We start from the raw sequence: 13610 nt of genomic DNA on the forward strand, positions 1-13610 counted from the left end.
AATTAATTTGTAGAGATGAACTTTAAAGCTAACAGTTAGGTAATGGAAAGAGACTAAAAAAAGGAAAGACTTAAAGATTAAGATAAAAGATATCAACAATGTTTTATTGTTTATTAACTCTCCTCAGGCAGGCTGAGGAATACTATTAAATTGATATGATAGCAATACTAATGCTCAAGTGTTTATAATAATCTCTATTTCTTAGGTTTATTATTTTATTTATTATTATTTTATTTTCAGGTCCCCTTAACATGTGGGATCTTTTCGGTGTTTATTCATTATTCCTATCTTAGTCGTCCATTTATAGGGTGGATGATTCTCTTGGTGAGATATTTGTCACATCTTCCCCTTCCCCTTTCCCTTCTTTTGAGGTTGAGTTAAATGGGTAACAGGTTGTTGAGACACTATTCAGAAGGGTAATATAGTCATAAATGTAGCATGACTGGTTGGTGTGATGCATTTAATGCAGATGAGACAGTGGCTTTGTTAGGAAACTTCCTCCTACTTTCATTTGGGAAAATCACTGTTCCTTCTGCCAAATAGTATCCTAGGCATGGCCTGACTGTCTTCAGTCATCTGCCTAAGCTTCCAGGCTTTCCCTTCTCTTTAGCTCAAACGTCAAATTTTTACCTTCCTCAGATTACTTGGTTTGGGCCCCGACCCCTTTTACTAGCATTGATATGGGCCTCTTTGGGTCTAGGCTTACTATTCCTTGAGTTCACCCTGGCTCCCACAGCCAATAAAAGAATTATACTCTAAACAATCTCCAATCACGTATTCGCGCATGTGGCTTGATTTAAAAGCCAAATATATATAGAGCAACAAATTTCCCCCCAAAAAATCAAAATTATATTTTATTAATTAAAAAAAAAGAAGGTACGAAATGCGCAGCAGACATTAATGTGCTGCGTATAAGGATAGCTGGGTTCACCCATCTATTGGTATCAAAAAACCCCTGGCCGCCACAGCTGGGTTCACCCAGTTCTTTTGTAATCTGTTTCTGACCTTTTCTATTGGTATAAAGAAAAAAGACAGGATACATAGATGAAGCTACCTGTAAGGTTGAATTTAATCAACCATGTGTTGGCTTTATTCCGTGACAACTTTGCTTGTAATACAGCACTTAGAAATCCTGTACTTAGGTGAAAATCATGTAAGGGTAGTGTGTGAGAGAGTGTGAAGAAATGCTCAAAACAGTGCAGTGAAGCAGAGACTCGCGGCTAGGACTCGCGGGAGGCTCGCGGCTGGCAAGCCGCCAAAAGTTGCACACGCGCAGAGCATGCAGGGAAGCTGAACAGTCATACCACCTGGAGCACTACAGGACAAAAATCCAGACTGGCCATTCAATTAGCTCGCGACTTGAACTCGCGACTTAGTCAAGTCGCGAGGTCAAGTCGCCAGCCAGCCCTGTTTTGGAAAAACTGACTCTTTGTATTTCATTCTCACACCAGTATAAATACCCCTCATTCCAACAAAATATGTGTGTCCATTCAGAAAGAAAAACCCTAAGAGAGGTTTCTTTAAAACACCCACCCAATTAGAGAGAGCTACTTATTCTTAGAGAGAAATCTTTGTAGTCTCTTCTCATTCCCTCTCTTATTGTCATATCTATTGAGAGGAGATTTCTATCCAAACACTACCCACACCCATTTAGAGTGTTGAGTGTTTTTGGAGTTTTGGGAAGTATTGGAAGATGCCAAGGATGGCGGATGCTATGGATTATAGCAGAATCCGGTAAGTTAGAAAAGAAAAAGGTTCGGCGCAACCTCGATGGAACAAGAAGCTTGGAGGGCTTAGGTACATCGGGTAGATTAGGCTTGGAGGGTCTATTGTTGTTCATGTATCCCAACTACATTTTCTAATGGATTATTGACCGCTTAGAGGGCGGCGGAGAGGTTTTCCGTCGAGGGCTTCGGTTTCCTCTTCGATAACACATCGTGTGTTGTCCTTGTGTTTGCATCTTCCTTCCCTTCTTATCTTTGCCTTTTTATTATCTGGTGTCGGTTGTGATTTTAATTTGGCTTAGATAGTTTTTCCAATTCCATATTATAGCTTATGTTAAGTTTCCGCACACTAGTTGTTTGACATAATGCTTGAATTGGTTAAGTTGTAATTTGGGGGTCTAAACGTTTAAAGGTGTTTACACACATATTTGAACTTTTAATTGGTATCAGAGCGGGTACACTTGTTGTGGTTTAAATACCTAAGTGTGATCCTTGACCCCTTGTGTGTTTTGCCATGGATAATGCTTTGTATGCTTCTATGGATATTGTTGATTGTAACATGCCATGTGTTTGTGAAAATGCCTCTATGAGTGTTAATCCTCATAATTGTGATGACATGTTACTTGAATCTATAGGTGTTGTTAACAAACTCTTGAAGAAAGGAGCTAAGAAGTTTCAAAAGAATTTGAGCAAGTTAGTTTGTGAAAAGGATGATTTGATTGCTAAACTCAATGAATCCAACAAATTGGTTGAGAAATATAAGAATCTTGCTGAAATTTCTCTTGAAAAGCTGAAAGAGTTTGAATGTTTAAATAAAGACTTGGATGCTAAACTTGTTTTGTCTAACAAACTTGTTGATGATCTTAAATCTGAAAATGAATCTCTTAAGATGCATGCCAAGTGTTTGATTGCTGAACCTGTTGCTAAAATGGAAGAAAATATATGTTGCAATCATGTTGTGGTACCAGATTTTGTGCTTATTGTGTGTTCTACCTCAAAGGACAAATCGGTGTACATTCCTCCACACAAAAGAAATCAAAAAGTGGAGGGAAAGGCTCTTAAGCCTAAGCCTCTGTTTAGGTCCCAGTCTAGGGAATTGAGTGGATCTAAGTTTGTTCCTACTTGCCACCATTGCGGTGTGATCGATCACATAAGACCCTAATGCCCCAAGTTAAAAAGAGAACAAACATTAGTTGTTAGATTCCTTCCCAAAAAGCCTAATGGACCTAAATACATTGTTTGTCACCATTGTGGTGCCTTTGGTCATCTAAGACCTCATTGCTCTAAGTTTCAAGCTCTTAAGAGAATCAAAAGAAAAAAGAAACTTGAGCTTTTTGGAAGTTGTGCTAAAAAGAGTAAACTGGTTTTGAGTGAAAATAACATGTTATTAAAGAAAATGTTTAATGCTCTTAACTCCTTGACTATGTGCATCTCCGGTTCTCATTCTTCCAACCCTCGTCTCGCTTCTCTTGAGACACTCATTCCAAACAATCATTCCGTTTGGATGAGGAAGGGTTCCTATGGTTGAGCTTGTGCTCTTTTTGGTCATTGATCTAATTCTTTCGATCTTTGTAGGACCCTTCATGCATTAAATGTCATATCTTCATGCATTTTGTGCATCTTGCATTTTTTTTTTGTATGCATTGTTTTGTTTTTGATCTTTCTTTTATATTTCAGTTTTGTGTGAGTATAAAATCCAAAACCACATAAAAAGTGAAAAATTCAAAAAGTTTGATCGTATATGTTTGAGCACATATTACATGTGAGTTTGGCGTTGTACCTTTGTACAAATGGCTTTGTGCATTTACGAGCTTAGCTTGTTATTTTTGCACTTATATCTTTGTGGGAAAAATCTTGACATCTTTGTGTGATTGTTGTAAATCGATCTTCAAGCTTGTCATGAATGATTAGTCAATAGTCATGTTGGTTTTGATACATGCGTAGACTTGTGCTTATATCTCTTCCAACTCTTTTATTTTTATTACTTAAAGAGCTCAATAAATGTAAATCTCAAAATGAAAAGAGATAATGAGCTGCAAAAGTCGTCGCACATACTAGTATTCGACTAGGAAAAAGGGAAAGCGACTTATATGAAAATGTATGATGCCCAAAAAGCCAAAGGCTTGTTCATCAAATTGAAATATCACAAATTTCTGGCATCAATCTTAAAAATGAGATGTATTGCTCAAAATGAGTTGTATTGATTCAAAATGATCAAATGATATGAATTGTAAGAAGCCAAATGAAAAGCTTCAATCTTATGTAATTATTTTCTTGTGGGAGGTCATATATGTTCATTTCTATAATTGAGATAGACCACTTGACTTAGTACTAGTTGTGTATGACTTAATTGAATTGATCATTGAAACTTCACTCTAGACTAAGGACTATTTCACATTTGATACACACACACAACACACATGCCTAATGTTCAATAAATGTCTTATTCATTTGTTAGATTGTACTTGTCTAAATGTGATGTGTGTGTGATCAATCATATATGGTTCAATCCAAAAAGATTTTTGATCATTTTATATGTTTTTGGAAGTGATTTTTATCACTCTTTGTGTTCATGTTTAGTGTTTACTTTGTTTTTCAATGTTTAACAATGTTTTGTATTGAAAAACAGGTGTTAGAGTTTTTTGCGGCTTAGCTGGCGACTCGGCAGTCGCGAAACCCCAGTCGCGAGTTCATCTAGAAGCTTTTGGCGACTTACTCGCTGCTTGCTCGTGACTCACTCGCGACTCGCGAAAATTTTCGCGACTGAACCTTGCGACTCGTCTAGTCGTGAAACGCCCAGAAACAGCTTTCTAAAGGGCTTTTTGTGGGAAACTTGTTTTAAACCTCTACCATCCTCTCTAAAACCCCTCTTTCAATGTTTTTACATCAACACCCAACCAATTTGAATGATTTTTCATTCCATTAACATTTCTAAAGTGTTTATAAACTCTTTTCATTAATTTTGATCCTTAGATTATGTTTTGGAGAGTTTTTTTGTTCTTGGTTGGGATTTTTATCATAGGGGTTGGGAAAACTTAATTTTTGTCAAATTTCTTCATGGGTTTGGTTTCTTTTGCTGATTTGCATTGGATGTTGGCCCCTTGTGGCAGATAGAACATATATTAAGGGTGGATTTCATGATGTTCATGCATTGTTTCACATTTTTGTTCATAGTGTGCATGCTAGGTGTTTGATAAAATGTCTCTTAGACATTTTCTCGTTTGTTTGGACTCTGATGAGTATCAAAATTTGGGGTTTCTCATGTTTCCACATTAGGAACATGTTTGGTTCGTTGGTTGTGTATTTTGCACACTTTACCCCACATGTATATTTTTCATGCATTGGTCATGCATTGCACTTAGCCACCTCTTGCACACACTTTTGTTACCCTTGTCATGCATTGGTCTTTACCTTATTTCTTCATCCTAGCATGTCATGTTTACCTTATACTTTATAGCATGTTACTTTGTCTTAGGTTTGAGCTTCATTTTCTCATTCTTCTTGCACCCCTCATGCATCATTATCATTGTTTGTTCCTTCATCTCTTGCCCTCGTTTCTCCTTGACCCTTTGTCTATTCCTGACAAAAAAGGGGAGAGTATACTCTAGAGAGTATACCGGAGTGGTTTGTCATTTTTATATGACTCTTGTGCACATCCTTAGAGGGAGAAATTCTATTTCTCATGCACATTTGTAGGGGGAGAGATTTTCCATTGTAGAGATGCATATACCAAGGGGGAGAAGACATTGTGTTAACTAGAAAACTTTGTTCTGTTTGTTTTCTTGTTGGTTTTATGGTGTTTTGAGTTATGCTTTGTTGTTCTCATTGCATCATGTTTGTGCTTTGGACATGCATATATCCCTATGCTATTATGCTTCATTGAATGCATGTTCAGATGATTATTTGCTTTCCTATGTGATCATTGTAGTCATTTCTATATGACTGTTTTGGTGTATGATCAAGTTGCTCACATGTTTCACATCTTGTTTACTTGATCGCAATTTACTTGTTACATTATACTTATCATTGTATTAATTGCTTTACCTTGAGGGTCTAATGTGTTTTGTGCAAGTGTTTCAGGTTACAAGTATGTATGTTCCAAGTGCATCACAGCTTCTCATCGTTCTGAAGGGGAGAGAAATTTTAAGCACTTTTAATTTATATTGTTTAAGTTTTTATTCAATATGATGTGTCTTGTACCCATGTTGCTTTTGTAAGCTTTTAGGATTATGTTTTATGCATAGTTTGTAGGCTTTATGGTTTGTACCATGTTTTATGCAGCCTTTTATGCTTTGTTTAAATCAGTACTTCTATATAAATGTATTGCATTCTCTTTTAAGTACTGTCACTCTTGTGCCCTTATAGGATTGTTCCAAGATGCATATACTTTGTGTATTATGCATTGGTTGAGTGTTGAGCATACAAGTATCTTGCCTTGTGCTTGTTAGCTTGTATGTCCTTGTATTCATTCCAAGTGTGAATGAGCATTGTGGTCACTACCTTGTAGTGATTACTTGGTTGATCAAGCCATGGTTTGTTTCTTAACTCCATCTTTGCTTGATCACATATTGCCTGTTTCATATGCATTTTATGATTTTCTGCTTACAATGATCATGGTGTATTGTTGTGTTTCAGGAGTCTTATGTTCATATAATTCAAGTGCTTCACAGCTTCTAGATTTAGGTGTGAGTGAGTTTTGCCATTGTTCCCAAACTCACGTTTAAGTCTAGAGTCTGTTTTAGAGTGTTTTGTCACGGAATAGCCAAATGGGAAGATTGTAAGGTTGAATTTAATCAACCATGTGTTGGCTTTATTCCATGACAACTTTGCTTGTAATACAGCACTTAGAAACCCTGTATTTAGGTGGGAATCATGTAAGGGTAGTGTGTGAGAGAGTATGAAGAAATGCTCAAGACAGTGTAGTGAAGCAGAGACTCGCGGCTAGGACTCGCGGGAGGCTTGCGGCTGGCAAGCCGCCAAAAGTTGCACACGCGCAGAGCATGCAGGGAAGCTGAACAGTCATGCCACCTGGAGCACTACAGGACAAAAATCCAGACTGGCCATTCAGCTAACTCGCGACTTGAACTCGCGACTTAGTCAAGTCGCGAGGTCAAGTCGCTAGCCAGCCCTGTTTTGGAAAAACTGACTCTTTACATTTCATTCTCACACCAGTATAAATACCCCTCATTCCCACAAAATATGTGTGGCCATTCAGAAAGAAAAATCCTAAGAGAGGTTTCTTTAAAACACCCACCCAATTAGAGAGAACTACTTATTCTTAGAGAGAAATCTTTGTAGTCTCTTTTCATTCCATCTCTCATTGTCATATCTATTGAGAGGAGATTTCTATCCAAACACTACCCACACCCATTTAGAGTGTTGAGTGTTTTTGGAGTTTTGGGAAGCATTGGAAGATGCCAAGGATGGCGGATGCTATGGATTATAGCGGAATCCGGTAAGCTAGAAAAGAAAAAGGTTCGGCGCAACCTCGTTGGAGTAAGAAGCTTGGAGGGTTTAGGTACATCGGGTAGATTAGGCTTGGAGGGTCTATTACTGTTCATGGATCCCAACTATATTTTCTAGTGGATTATTGACCGCTTGGAGGGCGGCGGAGAGGTTTTACGCCGAGAGCTTCGGTTTCCTCTTCGATAACACATCGTGTGTTGTCCTTGTGTTTTCATCTTCCTTCCCTTCTTATCTTTGCCTTTTTATTATCTGGTGTGGGTTGTGATTTTAATTTGGCTTAGATAGTTTTTCCAATTCCATATTATAGCTTATGTTAAGTTTCCGCACACTAATTATTTGACATAATGCTTGAATTGGTTAAATTGTAATTTGGGGGTCTAAACGTTCAAAGGTGTTTACACACATATTTGAACTTTCACTACCGACAGAAGCTTAACAAAATTACTTTTTTATTTTTTAAATAGAGGAAGACAAAGTTTCTAGTAATGAGCACAAGAAAACTGAGGTTTGAGATTTTTTTTTTTTTTTTTTGCCCCTTGGATCTTAAATATTTTGTTGGCTGTTCAGAGCGAGAGAAAGAGTGATTTTTCAATTTCTTGTGTGGAAGATTATGAGTTGTATACTCTAGAATTCATATGCAAGTAGTGACGGGAAACCAACTGTTAGTCAAACCAACAAAGAGTCATGAATTTTTTTATTTTGTTTATCAGCTAATATTTGGAGCTGAATTAAAAATTTTATAGGTGGAGGACCTTTTTCCACTGGAAGGTCTTAGATCATTGCCTATGTCTAGTGGAAAGGGCTGGTCCTGCGAGTGAGTGGCGAAGTAGCTATCCAACTAAAAAATTTCAAACTTTTGATTTCGTCTCTCTTTTCGCCTGACACATTGAGTTTTGTAGGACTGGCATTCGGTAGATTCCAATTTCAATTTTCTGCACTCGACCTCACCAATCCCTTAAAAATTTAAACTCGCAACAGTATAGGGATACAATGTAAAAATTGTACTTCAAATAATATATCCAAAACTTGTCATGGAGTTTTTCAACTCACAAAAGATCCTAACAAAAGAAAAATGATAAATAAGGATTACGTAATAATTAATGGTAATAATATCTTCTATAGTGTCTCGTGTCTATAAAATAAATATAAAAATATTTGGAAGTATGTTAAAGTTTTTTTTTTTTTTTTTTTAAGTTAAAAAAAGGTACCAAAAATACTAAGTTGACTAGAAGCTTGAAGCTATAAAAGATCAAGTAAGGATTGTAGGAATAGTAAGGGAGTGTTTGGTATATTTGTTTGAACAATAGTTTTTGTTATTTAAAGTATTTTTATAATACATTTTAACCAATACGTATTTTCATAACAATTAAACAATGATATTAGAAATCTCTTACCATTCTTAAGTTGTTTTTGATCACATAAGTTTCTAACATGTACAGGAAACTATCTGACCCAACCAATTTGTGATCTAGCTGGGAAACCTAATGCCTTTTTATTTATTTATTTTATTATTATTTATCATCCATTAATGTCACTGGATTTGGGCTTAATTGGTTTAAAAACCCACAAAAAAAAGTTGCCATATCCCGTTTCAATTATACTGTCTCACTCGAAATGCCGTTCAATTACATCTAAATTAATTACTGTTTTTTTTTTTTTTTGATAAACAACCAGGAAACAGAGCACTACAACGTTAGGTGCTGCGGCCATTGAAAGTGCATGGGAGCACTGGAGGCCATAACAGCCATATTATATACATTAACAAGCACAAAAGCAGGGATCCAACGGAAGGAAAGACAAATACCCCTTTGCTTTAAGGACTGCAGATCAGCAAACAAGGTTTTTCCTTCCCAATCCGGTACTTGGCCTGTGTTAAACAACTGAACCAAAAAATTACAATTGCTCAAAACCAAAATCTGGTTGTATTGAAGCCTAAAAGCTGTTACAGCTGCTTCTCTAAGACCTTCAAGCAAAGCAACTGAGACTGAGTTAGCGGCACTGCTGCTGCATCCGTAGAACACCACTGTACCCTGCCTGTTCCTAGCCTCATAAGCAAATGCAGCTCTTTTCTTTCTTCTATGCTTGACACCAGAAATCTTGAGGATGATGCTCCATTGCCCTTGAAACCCTTGCTCCATAATTTTCTGCCTAGATATCCTATGCTCAGTACAGTAATGCTTTTGATAGATCTCATGGTACCTGCAAAACAGATTTTGAGTGGTTATAATGACATTCATTGGATCAGGAGTAACTCCCTCATGAATCACCCGGTTTCTATGATTCCAGATAGCCCAAAGAGTAATGAAAATCCGCTGCAAAGATTCCAAGTCACTCTCATCCAATCTCTGATGTCCCGGTTTCTTACAACAGGGGATTTTAGAGAGACCAACCATGATTCCTCGGAGACTGAGAGTGAATCTCTCACTGCAACCTTTTGACTACTCGAAATGCTTTTAATTTTGATTGTATAAATGGAAACATTGATGGCCATCTACCTCACGAATGATAACAGCGAAGAGTTACCAGAGACTGTCTGAGCAGTGATTATGGCAACGAGTTTATGATGTATGACTATGACCACTTGTTGGATACAATTCATATCCTGATACAATCGTATTATTATTTTTTTGATGAATAAAAGACTTTATATCACTGTCTATTCCAACTAATTAAATTTGGACAAAGCAAAGTATGCTTTATTGACAATTTGAAATGTAATGAAAAGATAAGGCTATGTGAATGTAGCTTCGATTCACAATGTATAAGATGTGGGAACTCTTATTTTTAATTTTTTGGTGTGTAAAAGAAGGTAAGATTAGGATATGGATTCCCTTTATTTCTGGTTTCGGAAAGAATCGGACATTCATGACTCTTAAGCATTAGAATTATGATATCTGATGAAGCCAAAAATAGTTGTCAATTGATAACCTCTTTGGAGCTTATGATGAGGTAACATTCCCTTCAAAGATGAGAGAGAAAGACATCGAAGTGGCGTTAGCTAATAGTTCTCTAATGATTAAGTCAGTAGAGTTCTCAATATCTCTTAGAGACTCAGAATGTAATTTTGAATGTTTGAATTTGTATACCTTTCTCTTGGTGCTTGATGGCTTATTTATAGCCTTAGCATAGCTGTTAGGAGCCTCATTATGAGCGTAACTGCTGGCAGCCTCTTCATGGCTCTCTTGGAGCTCGTCGGTTACGAAACAATTAATGATTGCGCCATTGATGCTGTGGTCATCCTCTCATGGACGGCCCTATGGATTGTATGCTCGTCATTTGTCTAGACGAACCTGTAGATGTAATACTCATCCGTTGCATGGACGAGCCTATAATTTAGCACTTGTCAGTTGCCCCTTTATTCCTTCGTTGACCTTTTGGATGATTGTAGGAATATTGACGATTTACACCTGTGCCTCTTTTGAAGCCATTCATGTCGCATTAAATGCGCCTTATTTTGTACATCTGGTTGTGGCCATGTGTCGTTCTTTGATAGGTTGGACGTGCGGAGGCCGAGTCTTGGTTTTCCCGAGCTAATTTCATGTTTTTCCTTAAGAAATTGTTTAATTTTCCCTTTATTTTTCTTCACCTTCTTCAAGCTTCTGAGTTCATTCTTCTCTCCTGCGTTTCTCTGGTGAGTTCTCTTCCTACATATTCTTGATTCATGGTTGATCATACTGCTGTTAGGTTAGGGTCCCCTTTTGTTTCTTTTTTCTTCGCTAGGCTTGGTGTCTTCCTCGAGTTTTCTGGTGGTCGCCGCCCCATGTTTATTTGTGTCTCGAGAGTGTGCCTTTAGGCGTGTCTTTCTTAAGCTTTACCCCTTGATTCGACATTCTCTAATTCAACATCACTTGTTAAGTGAGATGGCCGAGGAGGGGGTTGTGGGTACCGAGGTGAGGTCGAGCGAGCTTGATACATGGTTGTCATTTAGCGACAACCCTGTGGATATGGAGGTAGACACAGTGATGTTTAAACCATTTACATTGTTTTCGTTAAAACCCTTTTAGGCTCTAATTGAGGAGTGTGTCTTGGAGGGGAAACACATGAAGAGTTTTAGAAAACATTTCCAATTTCCTACTGAGATGAAGATACGTCCTCCCTTGTCCAGGCGAAAAGGCTTGTGCCTTTGCCCACGACCATGTGTGTTTTTATGAGGTCGATTTTCTTTGTGGTCTTCGTTTTCCCATCCATCCTTTTATTCACGAGCTACTTAATTACTTTAAAATTGCTCCCAGTCAGCTCATCCTAAATGCCTTGCAGATCATGAGTGTTATGTCGATTTGGATGTCCGTCTACGAGGGGAGTATGGTCAATTTGAACGACTTTCTATATCTTTATTGCTTAAAACCCTCGACCCATCATGGGTATTTTGAATTTCATCCTTGGGATAGGAAGTCTAGGGTCGTTTGTGGTTTCCTTTCTTCTTTTCGTGACTGGAAGTCTAGGTACTTATTCATCTATGGAAAGGAATGGGAAACTGCTTCTAATGAAGTTTGGGGTGAGGTGCCCAAATTGCCGTGTACATGGAAGGTTCCCACACTTGGTGCATTTTTCCCTTCCTTTGATTCTTTTCATCTTTTAAGTATGTGTATTTTGCTCATCCTAATGCTCTTATTTTTACAGTGAAAGCCCGTCCAAGCTTGAAGAGATGATATGAGGAATGAGTTCAAGCTGCTTTGGACTTCTCTTTTAGCAATGAGGATTTTGATGAGCTTGTGGATCCACGATCTTTATACGACCATTACTTGGACCTAAACCTTCAGCCTTCGTCCGGCAGTTTCTTCTTAGGGCTAAGAGGAGTAAGTTTTGGCCTTCAAAGCTTTACCTCGTCATTGTCTTTCCTTCATCATTCCTTTATGACTTACCTATTCTGTTTTGCAGACATGGCCACTTGCTTTAGCCAAGATAGGTATGCTCGTGCCAAGGAGAAGAAGAATCATCCTTTGTCGAAGATTTCCTCACCTCCTCCGAAGAAGCAAAAGGTCGGGGTAAGTGGAGGAATTGTTATATCTAGCCCTGTTCATACCCCTTTATAGTCCTCTCCAGTGGTGTTAATTGAAGAGTCGCCTTTTCCTCCTCGTACTCAAAAAGGAAAGGAGAAAAAGGGTGAGGGCATTTGGATGGATCCTGCTATAGCCCTTGGACAGGCTCAAAATGTCATCTCTGATGACAAGCTTAAAGCTTTATCCTCTGTTCCTTCTCATAAGCTTGTTAGTCAACATGTCCATAAGCTTGTGCACATGAGTTTTTCTTAAATAGTTTCTTCTTGTACATATGTATTTGTTTGTAATTACATATATTTGCTTTCTTCAGGTTCTTGGGGAATCATTGCCTCTGACCATTGACTATCTCGCGAAGGAGGAGAAGGTCGTGATGGCTAATTTAAGGGTTGAAGTAGCTGAGGTCGAGAGTTATAGACTGAGGAAGGACCTAATTGAAGTGATGGACTAGGCGAATGAAGCTAAAGCCAAGATGAAGGAAGTTTCTGAACAGCTAAGGACAGAAAAAATTCTCAAAATTTAGAAAGACGAGGAAATCCAGTCAGCAGTGCTGAAGATTGGTGATGAGCGTGAAAAGGCTGTGGCAAACTTCCAAGCGTCGAAGACCTTTGGTATCATCCCTTTTGATGAAGCACCACTCTGCAACCGTTGACTACTTTGACCTAGATTTCAAGGCCATTGACATGAAGGCTGATGAAAGAGCTAGGGCCAACGAGCAAGATGGAGCAGAAGGAGGAAATGAAGGAGAAGGCCCTGTGGATGCACCAATTGATCCTCTTGCTGATCCCGCCATTGATCCTATTGTTTAAGCTTTATTTTTATTTTGTTTATTTTGGTTTGCCCTTGTTTTTGGTCTAGTTCTTGTCTGTGTTTAGATGAGTTTGTTTAAGACAATCTTTCTTTTTTAAATGATTTGGAGCATTTGATCTTCACATGCTTCTTGCTAATCCTGATAATTAGGACGATTTGTTGATATTGTCTACTTTTTATGACTTTGAGAATCTTGTGAGTTTAATCATGTGTCTCACCCTTGCTTTGAGGATTAGGTCGTCAACATGATTTTACTCGTTGGTTTTAATCTTGTGAATTTGATCATATGACATATTCTTGCTTGGAGGATTTTTCATCGTCAATATGATCTTACTCGTTGATTTGAACCTTGTGGATCTAATCACATGACTTTACTCTCGTGATGAGAATTTGACCGTCATTATGATTTATCCATTGGTTTTTAACCTTGTGAATTTTAATCATTTGACTTATTCTTGCTTTGTGAATTTGATCATCATTATGACTATACTCGTCGGTTTTTAACCTTGTGAACTTAATCATATGACTTACTCTCGCTTTGAGAATTTGATCATCATTATGACTGTATTCGTTGGTTTTTAACCTTTTGAATTTGACCACATGACTTACTCTC

At 37.8% G+C, this 13610-nt stretch overlaps 1 protein-coding gene across 1 annotated transcript; it reads right to left on the reverse strand.

Moving 5' to 3' along the window:
• Positions 1-8867: 8867 nt before the first annotated feature.
• LOC115957984 lies at positions 8868-9789 on the reverse strand. The gene is made up of 2 exons (XM_031076378.1): positions 9686-9789; positions 8868-9389 (listed from the first exon to the last, which is right to left on the reverse strand). Exons 1-2 carry the CDS (start codon positions 9787-9789, stop codon positions 8876-8878), a joined length of 618 nt encoding a protein of 205 aa, XP_030932238.1. The 3' UTR covers positions 8868-8875.
• Positions 9790-13610: the final 3821 nt, after the last annotated feature.

Source organism: Quercus lobata, chromosome 1, assembly GCF_001633185.2.
Source record: "Quercus lobata isolate SW786 chromosome 1, ValleyOak3.0 Primary Assembly, whole genome shotgun sequence".
Classification (NCBI taxonomy): Eukaryota; Viridiplantae; Streptophyta; class Magnoliopsida; order Fagales; family Fagaceae; genus Quercus; species Quercus lobata.